The 18,033-nt window shown below is 40.7% G+C and overlaps 1 protein-coding gene across 13 annotated transcripts in view; it reads right to left on the reverse strand.

The window, feature by feature from the left end:
* ARID1B (AT-rich interaction domain 1B) overlaps positions 1 to 18,033 on the reverse strand; it is a 405,616-nt gene that overhangs the window by 47,635 nt on the left and 339,948 nt on the right. For 8 of the 13 annotated variants that reach the window (XM_039529451.1, XM_039529448.1, XM_039529450.1 and 5 more), the window contains one exon: positions 8,187 to 8,338. In XM_039529451.1, the coding sequence (XP_039385385.1) occupies positions 8,187 to 8,338 (152 nt within the window). The remainder of the gene's footprint in view (positions 1 to 8,186; positions 8,339 to 18,033) is intronic. The other 5 variants (XM_039529457.1, XM_039529455.1, XM_039529454.1 and 2 more) reach the window with 1 other exon arrangement.

Genomic DNA, 18,033 nt, shown 5'->3' on the forward strand with positions numbered 1-18,033 from the left:
TGAAAACTGTAGTGATACTCCTGTTTGATTTGGTGGCTAGCAGATCATGTTGCCACTTCTCTTCACTATCTGCAGTTGGAACTCCATGGTTAGGTGAGCTTTTTTATTTAAGGTACTAAAATCCTTGGGGTTCCAACACATTCATCTCCCAACTACTTTACACATCTGTAAAGTCAGCTCTAAGGGAGAAATAGGCATTCAACTTTTCTCTCCTGAAGAAGTCAGGTGGGATGACAGGTGAGTACTCAGACTACATGTTCAGATATTACTTACACAGACACCTTGTTGGGTGTTGTGAAGGTTAGTTAATTTTTGTTCAGTGTTTGAAGATGCAGGTGGTAAGTATATTATTACTGCAGCAGTACTGCTGAGTTTCTGGATTTCTAATATGAATGCAAGAAGAGATTTTGAGGTAAAAATACATACAATACGTGACAGAGCAGATTCTGAGAGATGACATGTCATCAACTCAATGCAAATAGCCAAAGAACAACTGCTAGACACTGCCTGAAAACTATGTGCACAGCATTCACTAAAAACTGGGACTGTCTATAAGACAACCATTTTATTTTTAGAGATTCAAGATAAGCAAAAGGGGGAAGGACAGATAAAAAGGTGCGGCAAGAAAGTGGAGGAATTAGATTTGCAAAATGTACGAAATATAAGAATTAGAAAGGCAACATTCTTTAAATAAAATAACATTAACCTGATGGATGTTGGACCAGATTGCTTTTCTGCAAAATGGCAAAGCTGGCTAGTCAGCACAAACATAGCAGGAGGAATCTTAGAGGGGACAGAGAAAGCTTTCAAAAATACTTCACAGATTGCCCACTACAAAATGATTACTGCACATATTCATGTATTACTATGTTTTAGAAAATAATTAGTTTTAATTATAGCAGTCAGAGAGCAAGCAGGACTCTGGCGAATAAACTGGCAAGCTTTGCAGTGCTAATTTGCTAATACCTTTAGCATCACTACAGGTTGAGATTATGGGTCTGCCAAAAAATCTACCCAACCATGTGCCATGTGAGTTTACAACTGTATGCTTAATATTCTGCATGGAACTACCGGTGTTTTTCATGGGCATGTTTTCTTGTTTTTTTTCCAAAGCATATTTGTAGCCCAATCAACCCCTTAAAGACATCACAACACAGAAATCATAATTGAGACATTTTAAAAAAATTACTTGCAATACTTAGAGACTTTAAGAATTGGAACAAAAAGCCTTTTTCAAATGATGCAGCTGCAGCAAATATCTATTGAGATCAGCTAAAAACGCTGTTATTTTTATGAATGTGTGTGAAACCTCAACAAAACAACCAAGCAATATTATGCTGAGAAGCCGGCCTGTAATAAACATCTGATTTGTATGCAGTATTGCCCTTAAACTCCCTTGAAAGAACAGGGCAGCTTGTGACCAGAATGAGTTGAGGACCAGTATCTTGACACTTTTACTTTTTTAATCCTACAAATATTTAAAATAAGTTTGTTTCCCTAAAAGAACACTATCACAACCAAAAAACCCAAAACAAAACAAAAAAACCCCAACCAAACCAAAAAACAACCAAAGAACAGAAAACTCACATTTATGTAAGAAAGCATAAAATGTGCTCCTATAATTTGGTTCCAAACTGACATAATGTTAACCCATGTAACTGTTACAGAATTTCATGCCATAGAAGCTGAAAACAGAAAGTAAAGATCAGCTAACCACTAACCACACTTCTGCAGTAGAACATCACATGACTAAATCCTTCTTTTATAAATTTATTCGATATTCTTTTCTTGTAATTCTGTTTATATCAGAGGTTATGATTATGAATCCTGTTTTTTCAAGTGTAAATTAATAGTTTAATAAAAAAACAAATGACCCAAGTTTGCAACTTACCACTGTATTAGGCATTTTTTAAATTCACTAAAAAAAAAAATTGTTTTGGATGGTAAATTATTTTGAACTTTTCTGAGTTTATCTGCTTTGCAGTGTACTTAAAGACAATTCCACATGTGCTGGTAACAGGGATTGTCAGGAGCTGAAGACAACTATGAAAAACTTTTTATTTAATAAAGTGCTCTGAAAAGTGGTTAACAATCTTTGTTCTATGTTTATTATTGTTTCATCTACCTTGCGATGGGAACTGCAAGGGCTTTGCTATGTTCATTATAAGACTGTCTAGTTTCCTTGTAGCTTCTGTAAGTACTTCTCCATCCTCTGCTGAAATGCTGTTTTGTAACTTCTTGCAAGAATACTCCCCAGTGATTTGCAACAGACATCCCTTCACTTTCTAATACAATGTCACACTAGGGGCATTATTTTGACCCTTTTCAAAGCAGTGGGAGAACATCACTGTCACAAAACTCTGCTAAATTAAGACATCAACCCTTTCTGTACAGATACTAATAATCCTGCATCTGAAGTGCAGACCAAAAGTAAAAAAGAGGATAACAGGGAAATTTGTGACTCAAAAAAAGTGTTGCAGTGTACTGTGAATAGGTTTCAAGTTCTAGCCTCTCACTTTATTATAAGAATAGAAGAGCTAGAATGATTTCATAAAGCGAGTATGAATTAGCTATTCTATGCTGAATTTAATGTACTCAAAGGTATATGTGACATGAGTAAAACTGCAGCAAAGTATTCTTTTTGCTAAAAGTTGGCTATCAGTTCCAGAAGATGGTGACATACAGTAAGAGCAGCAATACACAAACATTGCTTTTCTCTTCATTGCTAGTGCAATAACAAATCACACTCTACAAAACAGAATATTTTGGCCTCTCTCTCTCTCCCCCTTGCATATAGTGTTGCCGATAGGGTGAGCAGACAGCAAATGTGAAAAATCGGGATGGGGTGGGGGATAATAGGAGCCTATATAAGAAAAAGACCCCAAAATTGGGACTGTTCCTATAAAACTGGGACATCTGGTCACCCTAGTTGCCAACCTTCCCAGTTTTGCTGAGAGTTTCCTGGAATCAGGCTCTATCTCCCAGAGGCTACCGAAGCCAAACCAGGAGATTTTAGGATGCTAAAAGTCCGGCGGTGCAGCAGGGCTAAGGCAGGCTCCCTGCCTGCCCTGGCTCTGCACTGCTCCTGGAAGCGACCGGCAAGTCCCTGCAGCCCCTAGAAGGGTTCAGGGGGGTTCTGCGTGCCGCCCACGCTCTGAGCACCGACTCCGCAGCTCCCATTGACCAGGAATGCCTGCAGGGCAGGGATAGAGCATGGAGCCCCCTGCCCCCCGAGGGACCACAGAGACACGCCAGCCACATCTGGGAGTAGTGCAAGGCCATGGCAGGCAGGGAGTTTGCCTTAGCCTGGCTGCGCCACCACTTGGGAGCTGCCCGAGTTAAGCGCCGCCTGGCCACAGCCTATACCCCTCACCCCCTGCCGTACCCCAACCCCCTGCCCTAGCCCTGAGCCCCCTCCTGCACCCAATCTCCCTCCCAGAGCCCACACCCCCTCCTGCATCCCAACCCTCTGCCTAGGCTGAGCCCGGACCCCCCACCCACAACACTCCAACTCCCTTAGCCCCAGCCAGAGCCCACATCCCTGCCTGGACCCCAACCCCAAGCCCCTGCCTAGTGAAAGTGAGTAAGGGTGGGGGAAAGCAAGCGCAGACTGAAATCTCAAGTACTTTTAACATCCACAGAAGAGGTACAGCATGGACATTTGTGATGTGGATATAAGCTCCTTGGCAATGCTGCTTTATCAGCCAGAGAATTGACAGTGTCCCTTCAATTTCTTTAGCACAAACACCGTTTTCCAGGATCTCATTTTCATAATTTGGTATTTCTGAGGTAAATAATTTACAATCAATAATAAAAGAAAGAAAATGCCAGGTCTGTGTGGGACAGAAAACTTGGGTCTGTAATGAGGGCTGTCCCTTGCAATAGAAGAGAGATGAAGTTCTGGTCAATGTTTTATGCATCTGTGGAAGTGCAAAGGAAATCAGGCCTGGTCTACACTTAAAATGTAGGTTGACATAGTTATGGCACTTGGGGAGTGAAAAATCCACACCTATGAGCACTGTATGTCAACCTAACCCCCAATGTAGACACAGCCAGGTTGATGGAAGACATCAACCCTAGCTACTGACACTCAGGGAGGAGGTATTCCTACAGAGATGGAAAAACCCACTCTGTCACCGTAAGCTGCGTCTACACTGTGGGGCTATACTGGCATAGCTATGGCACAGTAACTACAGGCCCTGTAGGGTAAAATGGCCTCAATGTCACTTTCTGATTCTCATGCACAAGCACAGTGCTGAAACATTTGAGATGCAAGGGCTCCATGGGACTGATTGTTCAAATAATCAATTTCCACTAGAATTTTAAAACCACCTCATGAAAACATTTTTATTGGCTTAAGTTTTGTGAAAAATTTGTGTTATTCTTTAAAAAAAAGAAGCAAACTATTGGGTCAATTTAACTCTAAATAGGATAAAATATATCTAAGAGATATAAACCCGTGTGTTTCAGGATAAAAGCTGATGGGGGGGAGGGAAAAGGAAAAACCTCTTCTATGGCAGTTTGTTTCATAATTGTCAAGGGATCCTAGCACTTTCTTCGGAATCATCTGGTACTGTCATAGAGAGGACACTGTACTAGACAGACCACTGGTTTGATCCAGCCTGGCAACTCCTATGTTCCTAAATTACTCTGTGTCAGCAGAAATTGTGAATGTGTTCTGCTTTATACACGGTGACTGCTTAAGTGACAAGATGTAGAATTGCAAAGCTATCTTCTGTGGAACTTGTGGCATCTGTTTGATTTAAAATACCAAAGGAAAAAACAGAGTGGAGTGGGAATAATAAATATTAATTAATAATAAAAATCCAATCTGCAAAAACAAACAGTAGGTCATATTGAGCAACAATGCAACTCTATTTTGAATAAAACCATTGTAGAAATAATCCCCAATAACATCAGCACAAAATCCCTCTCTCTTGTATGGAGTAAGTTCTTAAGATATGCTTGTGTTTTTAAAAAAAATCCCCTCTTGCTTACTGTTTTTTTTCCCCTGGCATTACAGATGAAGAAATAGTTGTCACATTCATATTCCTACTGGCTCCATTTAAATAATTACTTGTTCACTGAAGCTTGTAACAATTTGTCACTACACAAGAGGCTTTTTTTTGGCCCTGTACACTACCTAAAACACATTTTAACTGCCATGTTGTCTTAACTTAGCAGAACAATGGCTGAAGTGCCACTCAGCAAAGTTGGTGTCAATGGCACAGTAAATCCCATTTTCAGTCATGTAACAGTCTTTATCTGTACGCTCTTTACCTCCTCAAATGCTGCACTTCAGCAAGAAAAGAGCATTCTGACAACCCCCACGTCTTCCCTCTACCCAGCACAAAGTTATCATAATTACCGCAGTTAGAGCAGTTCTTATCTTGGAAGTTCAACCTCTTTCTTGCTTGATGTGGGTGGACTGGGGGTGGGGATGTTTCAGGACATGGGAGAAATGGAGAATTCCCTTTGCTCACCACCAATGTATTCTCAAATTAGGCTCCTCTTTTCTTTTCACCCTGGTCTGACATAGTGCATATGCTCTCTTGTAGTCCTACTTCAAGAAGCAGTACGGCACAATACACATATGGTGTGTGTGCACACATCTCATATTTCACTTCCCATTGGGTAACCTCCCAATTAATAAGACTGGAACAAAAGGAAAACCTCACAAATGCACAAGAGGAAAAAAACCTCTGATAAATGTTTAAATTATTAAAAATCCAATATTTCAGAATGCATAACACAATAAAAAGGATATGACTAGCCCATACAAAAGACTGTTAGGATAAATGGCCTTGCATTGAACAGATTTCCACTGTATGAAATAATGAATGGCTGAATTATCTGAACAAAAAAACCCCTCTGTGAATCTTCCTTTAAACTGGTTATTCCTTAGGAATACATAAATCTTCTTAGGCAGGGAACTCTGCCATCTGTTTGTTGTTGGTTATTTTTGCAGCTCTGGGGGCCAAAGAAAAAGGAGGAAAAATTACTGCTGCTAATGGCAAGCCAGAATTTATAGTGTAGTTTCAATGCTCAGAAGTAATTTTATTTCAGCAAGCCAGACAAAACACATAACTACACAACCCAAATACAATATTACCTGGGACAGCTGTGGTGGGGGAAATGCAAGGCATTAACTAATGGCCTGTTCAATAGCTTTTCCCTTTTCGTCCAGAATGTAAGTGTGCTGCCTGGAGAAATAAACGGCTGCCTAGCCAATGTTAAGGAAAAGCAATTTTATTTTATTTTATTTTTTAAAATCTCTCTGATTCCATTTTTTCTTCCACTACCAGAAAACATACCATGAGCACTTGAAAAATAAGTTAGCTGGGAATACCTCTGCTTAACTGTGGTCAAGGGAAAAAAAACCCTGGACATTATTAGGTACTATGATGTCACTGTCCGTTTTCTATATGAAAGCAAAAGAGGACTGATAGTTGAAGAGGAAAAAAATTAGAAAGGATGAGAAAGAAGGAGGAAAGAAACAGGGAGGGTAGAGTTGGGAGAAAGATATAAAACCCGAGGCTCTTGGTAAGATACAGTTCATCTTGTACTTGACATGCTGTACTGCTTAAGCAACAAAAGGTAAGTTAGGTACTGTACCAGCTGAAGAGAGGAATCCCATCAACTTGCCTGACCTTTGTAACACCTTCCTAGTAACCCCACAAAAACCAAAGCTTTTTCAAGAAGAATAACTATAAATAGCAAGTGCACTGATAGAGACTCAAAGGTTTGGGCTCAAGCATTCTGGAGTTATGCTTTAGGGCAGGGATACTCAGACCTCAGTGGTTCAGGAGCCAAATTAGCAAATAACATTACCCAAAAGAATGTGAATTCATTGATTCATTTACTATGAAATAATACATGATATAAAAATGTATATTATTTGCACATCAAAATGACTGACCAAGTATTATTATTTTATCAACTACAATTGGTTAATAACATAGTAAAATATCAGAGGGGTAACCGTGTTAGTCTGGATCTGTAAAAAGTGACAAAGAGTCCTATGGCACCTTATAGACTAACAGACGTATTGGAGCATAAGCTTTCATGGGTGAATATGTCCAACGAAGTGGATATTCACCCACGAAAGCTTATGCTCCAACATGGTAAAAGATACTGAGTGGTTAAATAACTTAGACTGGTTAATTAAATCAGACAGTGTTTTAATATCGGGTGCTGAAAAGAACTGCGGGAGGCACACTGAAGAGCCACCTGTGGCTCGGGCGCTTCAGTCTGGGTATCACTGCCTTAGGGTCATTGAAATCCTATCCAAAACTCCCTAATGTCTTGGAGAATCAAAAGGATAAACTCTTACTCAGATATGATCTTGCAAGAATTTAGCTGTTAACATTTCAGATGAGGTGGCGAGCCTCTCAATATTATTGTACACTTTAAGCTTATTATCAACAGAGAATTACATTAATTTGTCTCTCTTTCACAGGTGCTACGGGGCATTGAAGCCACACACAGTGCAACAAATAACAGTACTAATAATAATTTTAAATTCCCATAGTGCAAGGCACAAACTGTAACACAATTTTAGCAGGTATTTCAAATATATCTTGTTTGCATTTGGCACTTTTTTCCAGTTATGACTGAATCCAATTATTTCATATAGTAAATGTCAACAAGCAAAGGAAAGAAGCACTGTATAGATATAGTGACTTTGCAAATACAATGTATATGGTACACATTTTCAAAAGTGACTAGTTATTGTGGGTGCCCAACTTACAGCAACTTGAAGTGATCTGATTTTCAGAAGACAGATGCTCAGCGCTTTCTAAAAATCAGGCCCATTTTCAGTGTCTCAAGTTGGGATCTCAAAGAGTAAGGCACCCAAAATTAGTCACTTTTGAAAATGTAAGAGTCTCTCTCTCTGCACCTCCACGTGCCCCAAAAGGTAAGCCAAGTTTGGACCCAACTTCAAATATGCTGCCATAACTTTTCAAAGTCATCACATTCATGTACACACTATGTGAGAGGATTTGATCGAAGCAGAAATGTATCAAGTATTTCACCAAAAAATCTGAGCACCTCAACTCAGTATAGAGTCAACAACATGCACTTAGCTGGTAAACTGTATAAAGGATAATCCCTCTGCCATCATTCGAGGGTTTGTACCTTTAAAGAGATTCATGGAGGAAGGTCACTCCTGAAACGTTACCCACCATTACCTGTTGAACTGTTCACCATGTTAGGTGCCATGCTGTAAGGAGGAGCTTGTGGGTTCATCAGGCCAGAGCTGTTGTTCATCGGCTGCGTGTAGGGAGAACTGGATCCCATAATACCACTCTGATTCATGCCAGGAAAACTGCCTTGCCTATGTGAAGAGAAAGCACACGCACAGGCTCTCATTACGTATCTATCTCACTGCTGGGTGTGTTACGGTTTGTCACAGCATTCATCTCTTAGCATTCACAGGTAGCTAAGGAAGAGGCAGGCAATTAGTTTTACCTGCACTGGGGGGCTATTAGTGTTGAATTAGTTACTGTATAATCTGAGACAGAATTAGATCGAACACAAACCTCCAAAAATGTACTCACTTATTAATTTGAACTGATACAACATAACATCACACAAGGAGGTATAGATTATTATCTGTTCCAAGGGAATAGAGTGATGGACTCGGAGGAGGGAGAAAGGAGAATTTGAAATTGGCATAAGAAAAGCAACTGGGACAAGTTCTGTTTAAAAAATAAAGTTTTTTTGAACCTATATTAAAGCTCCTTTGTCTGTCACAAAAGCCATACACCTCCCCGCCCCCAAAAAACAAAACCAAAAACCAAAAACAAAACAAAAAATCCTGGATGAGTGGGGGTCATTTTTAGGAAATTCACTTATTTGCTCTTATCAAAGGTGTCTTGTTTGCAATAAGATTTCATATCCTTGTGGTGGAGAGTAAACATTAGTTGTACATGAAAACGTATCTACACATCCTGGGCTCTTTGAGAACCATTAATGGCCAAAAGTAGCTTCAATGGAATTTCCAAATCAAACCATATGAATGTCATATATTGCTGCTTGCTGCTTCTTCCCCCCAACACCAAGATACTGCACCACAGTAGATTTTTCTCTTGTCAGTCCTGACTTTGTTCACAGGGCTATGGACTCAGTCCTTCAGTAGATGACACCAAAAGAATTAAGGTAAAGAACCTGATTATGGACTTGATTACAGCACGGTACAAAACGTACACCAGGCTGCAATCCTGCGAACAGGTACGTATGTTCATTACTGACAAAAGAAATCTCAATGGAATTATTAATATGCTTAAAAGTTACCCTCGTGTATATACATGTTTGCATGACTGGGATCTTAGTTTGCACAAAAAGGTGTCCCAAATGAAGTCTTGCCAAATGATACTCCTCCACCCACCAGGAACCAGTATTTTTGTTTTGAGGAACAAGTAAAATATCATTAATTTTTTAAAAACTATCATCAGTCTAGTAAAGGCTAGACAGAAGATTTTGTACCTGGGCTAGCAAATTTTCATAAACAAAAGGAATTTGCTCAGTTGTGTAAACTACTGGTTTTGCAGTTCTTTATAGTAAACACAATGCCCATTCCACTCAAAAAAATAGCCCCTTTATTCCTTACAGCTCTAGTGTAATTATGTACCATACATTGGTATACTTAGGTCTGTGCACACATATTGATATTCATCATACATATATACAAATATAAAAACACATGCACAAGTATACTTGTGTCTGCATATCTTATGTGTGAAAATACAAACCTCAGATCTAAGAGTTTCTCCATTAAACGTCTCAAATTTTATTTTGTGCTTTTCAAAAAACAAAATAAAAGTTACAAACCCACCTTTAGCGACTCACATTTAACTACCTTACAAGTACATAAAATGGCATATTTTGGTGTCAGATTGCAGGTTTGGTACAAATGCTTTTTTCAGCATTATGGTTTATATATATATATATAAAATAAAAACAAACAAAAAAAAATGGAACAAACAAACCAATCCCAAAACATAAAACCAAACCTACAATTTCTGAATGATTTGACTAGCTTCAATATTTTTTAATTTGTTTGCAAAATAATGTTAGATTTCCAAGATCTTTGACAGGACTTGATCTTTTCCATTGGGAGTGGGGTACAGAGCATTAAAGCGCCATTTGGCTTAATTTTTCCAAATACGTTGTGAATTTCTTTAAAGGAGTAGAGAATGTGTTGTCTAAATAAAGCATTTTTAAACAAATCAGTTTTGTCCTTTGCTCTGTCACTCCTGCGAAGAGGCAAAGGATTTCTTTTGATATGAATGAGACAACTGCCATACAATGTCATTTCTCTGCTGAAGCATGCGATGAGTTGTGGAGGGAATTTTTAAAAAAATGCATAGTGGGGCAAATCTCCAAGGGGAAATTATAAAAGGAAATAAAGACTAGGACCATTTGGCAACAACTTCAAAAGAGTTCAGTGTTACAATCAAGCTTTTCTTATGTAAATATCGTAACCTTTCAAAAGAAAGCACTTCTCAAAGTTTTGGCTAAAAACTGTTATATATCACAAGTATATCTGGTGGAAAAAAGCTTTTTACTCTGAATAAATGAGATCCTTATCATTAAGGGCTACAAATACTAACAAAATGGGGAAAACCTGCATATCTCGTTCTATGGCATAATACGCAAAACATATGTTCCGAAAGGTTCTTTCAAGGGGTGGGATGGGAAAGAGAGACAGGAAATAAGCTTCAGAAGCCAAGTCTCTCTCATGTCTGCCATTTGCTTTTAAAGAAACAATGCAGATCTCCACCTAGCAAGCAAACAGAAAATGCTCTTGATTCAATAATATTATAACAGTACTACAACAATACCATATCTTCTTAATAGCATCCTTCATGCCAAATTGTTTTATTAACTATGGGGCTCCAGGGAGGTATAAGGATCCATCTGTAAAGATCTGGTTGTAGGCCTGGGGGATTTTAAATTGACACACAAACTATATAATGGGATCACATCACCTACCACAGTGATCAAACATGACACTTGCTAAACAGTGCACAATAACATTATACAACAGGAAGTGAAAAACTATTTCCAGTTGAAACTGCAGGTGGGAATTAGGTAAATGTAATGAGATGGCTATCTTTGGCCAGGACATTCAAAAACCTACCCAATCTTTGAAAAAGTGCCTCAGAATCCTGAATGACCACAATGACAATAAATGGCAGAAAGAGAGGTTACTCCCCTTGAGCAATAACTGGAGCTCTTGTGTCCCTGAGGGTGTTCCACTTTAGGTGCACATGCTCTCCGGTGCCTTTGATCAGAGATTTTTGGTAGCAGTGCCCATTGTGGCTGTACATGCACCCTACACATCCTTGTGCCCCATACCAAGGCATACAGCACTGTGCAGGAAAACCACCTTCAGTTCCTTCTCTACACACTATGTTGTCTGTCATGATCTTGATGGACTTGTTTTTGAGTAGGGGAAGAAAGTGGAGGCAAGCATTTCTGACAGTCCTTAATTCCAATTCCAACAGACTGATGTGCAAGTGTTGTGCCCATTTACCTTGGACTGTGTGAGAACCCAAATGTGCTCTGCATGCCATGATGGACGCGTCCAATATTAATATGACTGTAGAGGATTCTGGTTGAGCAGGATTTTTGCACAAAACTTCGAACGGATTCATCCACCAGATGACTGTAAGACCTGACTGGGTACAGATACCTGCTTGTTGACACTGCGTTTGTTGGGTACATAAACAGTCCTAAGCTACCCCAGAGACATCGAACATACAACCTGATGTTTTGTGTTACAAAAATGCAAGATGCCATGTGTTCCAGCAGTTTCAGACATATCCTTGCTGGAACTTGTCGGCTGAGCTGAAATCTTTGGATAAGGTTCTTTAGCACAAGGAACCTGTGGAGAGGGAGATAAGCTCTGCCCCCTATCGACTCCAGAATCAAGAGAATTTGTTGTACAGGGGCCTTGATTTATCAAGATTTATATGCAGGCCTAGACGTCAGAACAGATAAGTTGGTCGAACTGCCGATCACACCTCCTGATATGACTGACCCATGAGAAGACAATCATTGGAGTAGGGAAAGACAATTATTCCTAGACAATGGCAGTAGGCATCGATGACCTCCATGATTTTGAGAACACCCTTGGGGCGGATGACAGGCTTAAAGGGTAGGACCCGATACTGGTAATGATTGTGACAAAGTGAAAAGAACTCTTTTGTGGGAAGGATGTATCGCTACATGGAAGAAGGTATCTTTGAGGATGAGGGTTGCAAACCAGTCCCTCGATTCCATGGAGGGAATTATAACTGCTAGGGAGACTACCCTGAATTTCAGGTGTCTGGAATCCTTATTCAATTGTCTGAGATCTAGTATTGGCCTCCAAATCCATTTTTCTTTAGTATCAGAAAATATCTTGAATAGAACCTTTTCCCCCTGTGTTTAAGTAGAACTGACTCTATGGCTCCTAGACTTAGGAGTGATGAGATCACCTGTGTCAGCAATTGCTTGTGAGAGGGGTCCCTGACACGGGATGGGGAAGAGGATTGGAAGGGTGGGGTGGAGGTAAATTGGACAGTATAACCCGAAGTAATGGCTTCCAATACTCATTTGTCCAGTGTTATAACCTCCCACGCTTGATGAAATAGAGAGAGGGAATGTCCAATTTGAGGAAGGGGGTTGTGTCATGTGGCTGATGACACCTGGTCATTGGGTGGTCTGGATTCTCAACAAAACCATCAAAACTGGCATTTGAACGATGTTGAAGACTGGGATAAAGCAGTCATGACAGTTGCAGGCTTTTTCTTTGAAAACCTTGACCTCTTAGCTATTGGTTCTGGTGGAAAATTGAGCAGGGCAGGATCTTTATGTTGACTGACAACTACTAAACTTCCTTTTATTTATAGATGTGTATATCCCTAAAGACCTAAATGTTGTCCGAAATCCTTTAGGGACTCGTCCGTGGACTCTGCTAAAAGTTTCTGGCCATCGAAAGGTAAATCTTCCACAGCTGATTGCACCTTCTGCAGAAACCTGGACAACTGAACCCAGGAAGCTTGCCTCATCACTACCGCCGTGGAAATAGACCTGGTTCCAGTGTCTGCCACATCAAATGAAGCCTGAAGTGAAGTTTTTGCCAAAAACTGACCCTCCTTTAAAATGTGCTTAACTGTTCTTGAAATTCATGCGGTAAACGGTCAATAAAAGCATTAACTTTTCATAGTTCATGTAGTCATATTTTCATAGTTCATGTAGTCAGATGTTTCTGGTCCTTATTATTTGGGTAAGCTACATGTCCCTTTTAATTGACTGCATCCATGACCAGAGAGTTTGGTGGTGGATAAGAAAATAAAAACCTTCTTGTCTGCCCTTGCCTCTTGCTCCTCAAAGGTCTCCTCTGGCACAGAATGGGGAGGAGGGATGGATGGTCCTGGGAAATGGGGTCCTGTGGTTTCCTCTGGGACTGAGTTGAGGTCCCTCAAAACTGCTGGCAGTACATTGCCCATGTATCCCAATAAGGCAGATCATAAGGCACAGGGGGGAAACTAATGCTGGGCATCCCAAGTGTTGGAAGGCAGGGGTCTGGTGCCCTTCCTCTGTTGTATTTGCAATGGGGAATAACATCTCCTGGAACAAATTGGGGATCCTTGAGGAGAAAGTTCAGAATCTGAGTCAGTATGCTCCTCCACATATTGTATTAAAGGTGACAACCCCTCCTCATGGATCGTCAAAGGTGGAGAAGAGGCAGGTCTCCTAGAAACATGAGCAGTCAGTACCCAGCCAATCTCGGGACTGAGAGGCATCCAGAGGTTACAAGGAGTGGAGACTCAGACTCACTCAATACCATAAGGTGTTTTGAGTACCAGAATTCCTGCAGTAGCAGAAGCACAACAGAACTCAGAACTGACACTGATGGTGTTGCAAAGGCCATTATGTGAGGTGCAGATGTTGGTATCGAGGGGGTCAAGGATTCCACTGAAGCTGATCCCTTGCAGTAGCAGTCTTCAGTACTAAGCCCTTTACCACTGATGTATGGGACACAGCTGAAATCTTAACATGCTTCACAGTACCCACTGTACTCAAGAGTCTCACTAGCACTCGTCTCGGAGCCTGAGGCCCCTGGTGACCGGATCATCTTTGATGAGGAACACTCTGTTGTTTTGTTCCTCTTAACCCCTTCCTTACACTTGGAATAGAAAGCTCTTGGCACTGGTGGCTTGCTTATCCGTAACTCGGTCAAGGACAGTGGTGGAGACTGGGGTTTCAGTGTCATTTTCTCCTTGGAAGCTCTCTGTGGTAGTGATCTCAATGATGACGGGGCATCGACAGACATGGGGTTTCTCTATACCTGCGCCTAAAACTAGGTTTAAAGCTTGCTCCTTCATTAATAGTTCACACTTAATTTCCCAGTTTTTATGGGATCCTCCCTTAAAAGAAAAGCATGAGAACATGAGAGTCTCCCAAGCAATGAATGCAGTGGGAGAGCCTGTCACTAACAGAGATTGCTTATTGACAAGAGAGGCACTGCTACCAAAAATCTGCAATCAAAGGTACAGGGGCACATGTGCACCTCAAGTGGAGCATCCACAGGGACACTATTCAGAGAAGAACTTCAGTTTTCACTGTAATCCAGTTCTATCCTAGCGCATTGGTTCAGTAAGGAAACAGAGAATCACCAAGCACCAGTTCTGTAGAACTTATGTGTTCTTTGGCAATATCCTATCAAAGTACTGACCAATACTGAACTATATTACATACGGAACAATTTAGAGACCCTGATAGCTAAAACTTTATCTGAGTAAAGACTGTTTTATCTTGAGGTCAGGTGCAGTGTCCAATACACACCTCACCAACAGTACTGCTCTATGATGGGCTGGAATGGACAGTTTCTGGTAAGGGGTAAAAAGTAGGTATTACTTCATCCTCTAATTCTCACTTCACAGTTGGTCTCCCTTTGAGTAAAGACAGCTGACTGTGATAAACTGTGCTGCATCAGTGCTATAATATGAAGTAGAGTCCATTAAGAACTGAGCGGAGATCACCAAACTCATTTTGATTAACCTCCAAGTAACTAAACACTTATAAATATGTTACACAGCAGCTGCTAAACATATTTATATATGCTTAAGGTCATAGCATCATCTGTTGGTTGTTGGAATAAAATCGAAAATCTTATGCTTCCTTCTGTGTTGCTTCACTGAAGTATTTGATACATTGCTTAAGTAGTAGTTATTTGAAAATATATTACCAATCTCTTCCCTACATGCCCCCCAAACTCTTTATTTTTGCAAGGCAACATTAAAATTAATTGCTGAAGTTTTAAAAAAAACTGTTTTTACACCTGGAGTGACATCTACTGGTGAGAACTTAACTTATCAGCTGTATACTATACTGCCGAAGAAATCCAATAAGTTGTAAATCATATTGACGCTGTGATCACCAAGGAAGGAACTGGCTAAAGGGAATGCAAGTGATTATAACTAGGAATAACAAGAAGAAATTAAAAAAAGAAAAAAGTTAGGCTAAGTGTAAAGGAAAACACCCTCCCCTTGAGGGGTATTTATCCTTTAATGGAAGTGATGGAAATCCCATTCCTTTACTCATTTACAAATAGACTACAAAAGGCATTAGAATATTCACTGTAGGGAACAATTCTGCATTTGCAGGGGGCTGAACTAGATGACGAACCAGGTCTTTTCCATCTCTAATGTCTATGACTTTATGACACCTTAGCATACTGTTTTCTTTCCACTTTGGAGGAAAGTCATTTGGGCTATTATAAAGTGACATCAATAGCTCAAAAAGCCACACTTATATTCACCTTTGTTCTGTTTTAACCTACTATTGCTACAAGTAATCCCTAAGGATACTGTGATTGAACGAGATTAGGAAAACATTCTATATTTTTATTTACTTTGTGGAACTGACAGCACTTTGTGTACTGTCAGTTTCACTGTTTTGTTGATCGTTGCTCTTCCTGTCTCATGCACTAAGCATGATGACATCATTCCCATTTACTGTTCTGGAGGGGAGTTCATATTCATGCTCTTCCCCAAGCCTTCTGAGGAATGTACTCGGAACACAGAATCAGACAGCAGAGGCGGATTAAGCTTTTGTGGGGCCTTGGGCCAGAGCAAGTGGGGCCCCCTCCCCACCCCTTCTGCCTGCAGTCCCCTCCACCCACCACAAACTCCTGCTGGGGAAATGGGGTCAGGGCGCGGGGGCTTGACCTGCTCACCAGCAGGAGTGTTGGGTGGGCGGGGCAGGTGGCCATTTTTCTAGGGCCCCTCAATTGGCCGGGGCCTCTGGATACAGGCCCCGTTGGCCCAATGATAACATTGTGTACAAGTTTGGAACTCTGAAAGTGTCCCCTTTTCTCAAGACCCCTGTATGGAGCAGGTAAGCGACAGGGACTGGGGGTGCCCAGGTGAACTCTCTTTCTTCACTCCCCAAGCACCTATCATGAGGCTAGGGAGCAACTGAAACCTGGAGGTTTGGGAAAAACCTATTCCTCCCTCCCCAGGCCCTGCATGGAACCCCAGTTGGGGGATAACCTAGGAGGCAGGAGCCCCTTTTTTCAGTTACCAGTCTCTTACAGAATGTTTTACATTCCTTGGGGCCACTTTGCAGACCTGGAGATAGAGCTTAGCCTCTTTATGGCCTTACCTCAATGCTGTTGCAGAAATGGCAAGCAGGCAGGAGTGTGCACAGATGGGGGGAGGGATGACCTGAGCACCTTTAGTGCTGTTCCTGTGAGGCTCAATCACTCTCCCTTGCTGAGAAGGCCCATATAATCAGCAGGGAAGCACAAAAACTCTTACAAAAGTTCTTACATAAAATTGAACGTAAGAAATGTTTGGACACACTATTTAAAGGGTGTGATCTCAGCTCATAGCTGAAGTTAGTCTATTTCAAAACATCCACATTTGCAGTGTTCTTTAAGAAAGTTAGGGGGATTTCTCTTTCATTTGCAATCAATCTGAGAACTGATTGGTACTTAAGCCCTTGTCTATGTAAAAAAGAGCAACCTCGGGGTAGCCTCGGTAGCAGAGATCTCATTTAACCGTGCATTCTGAGCTGAAGTAGTGATCCTTACATTCAAAAAGGGGGGTTGCAATGCTAGATCTGGTCATTATAACAAAGCAAAACAAGGCAATTTTATGAAAGAACAGAGATTACAGAAAATACCAGGAGTCCATGGCATAATAGAAGTCACTGCTATCTGAGCAAGAATTCTGTCCCTTAAACTGAGGTTCCATTACTTAATTGGGCCTGAAATCACCAGTAGGTTAGTGGGCTATTTCAAGCTCTTACAGTGAAACCATTTCATAGCACTGAGCTACTTTATGGAATGCTGACTGGTCTATTGGTTTAGTACCTATTAAATGTTTCCATCTCATGTCAAGTGCTCTTTGCAGTCATCTTCCTCAGGTTGGGCCTGATGACTTACTACAAAATGAGTATCAGAAACACCAGGCACAGTATCAGGAAATTCCAGAGCTGGGTCAGGATTAGCTATTCAGAATGATAAAAGTGGTTTAAGCTTCTTGCAAGAACAAAAGTAAAACCTTACTCCTCGCAAGGAAACATGTCAGAGTTTGACCTTTTGCGGTGTGTGTGTGGGGGGGGGATTAGGTTCTCTCATTTTCTGTAGGTCTTTAGGCATAAATTTACTCCAGATCTTTAACCTACATTGGTTTTGCAGAGAATGCACTGTAGAATCTCAGGGGGGTAATTTGTGTAAACATTTTAAAAGGAGTATTTTTTTTAATGCTGACACATTGCTAAGGTGGCTATTTGATTACAAGCTGTGAAAATGAGTATGTTAGACTGTACTCACAAATCACAGTGTACTGACCAAATTGCCTTGCGCTTATCTGTGCTAGGTCTGCCGCATGACAATATTTCCTCTCTCTTTTAAATGTCAAAGTATGATTTGGGGGGTTGTTATTTAAACACACTGACCTGCACAATAACCAGAAGTATTTTATTTAAATCTGTCTTGAGCGGGGACTAGCCATAAACACTTATAATCTG

This window comes from Mauremys reevesii, linkage group 3 (assembly GCF_016161935.1).
Source record: "Mauremys reevesii isolate NIE-2019 linkage group 3, ASM1616193v1, whole genome shotgun sequence".
NCBI lineage: Eukaryota > Metazoa > Chordata > Testudines > Geoemydidae > Mauremys > Mauremys reevesii.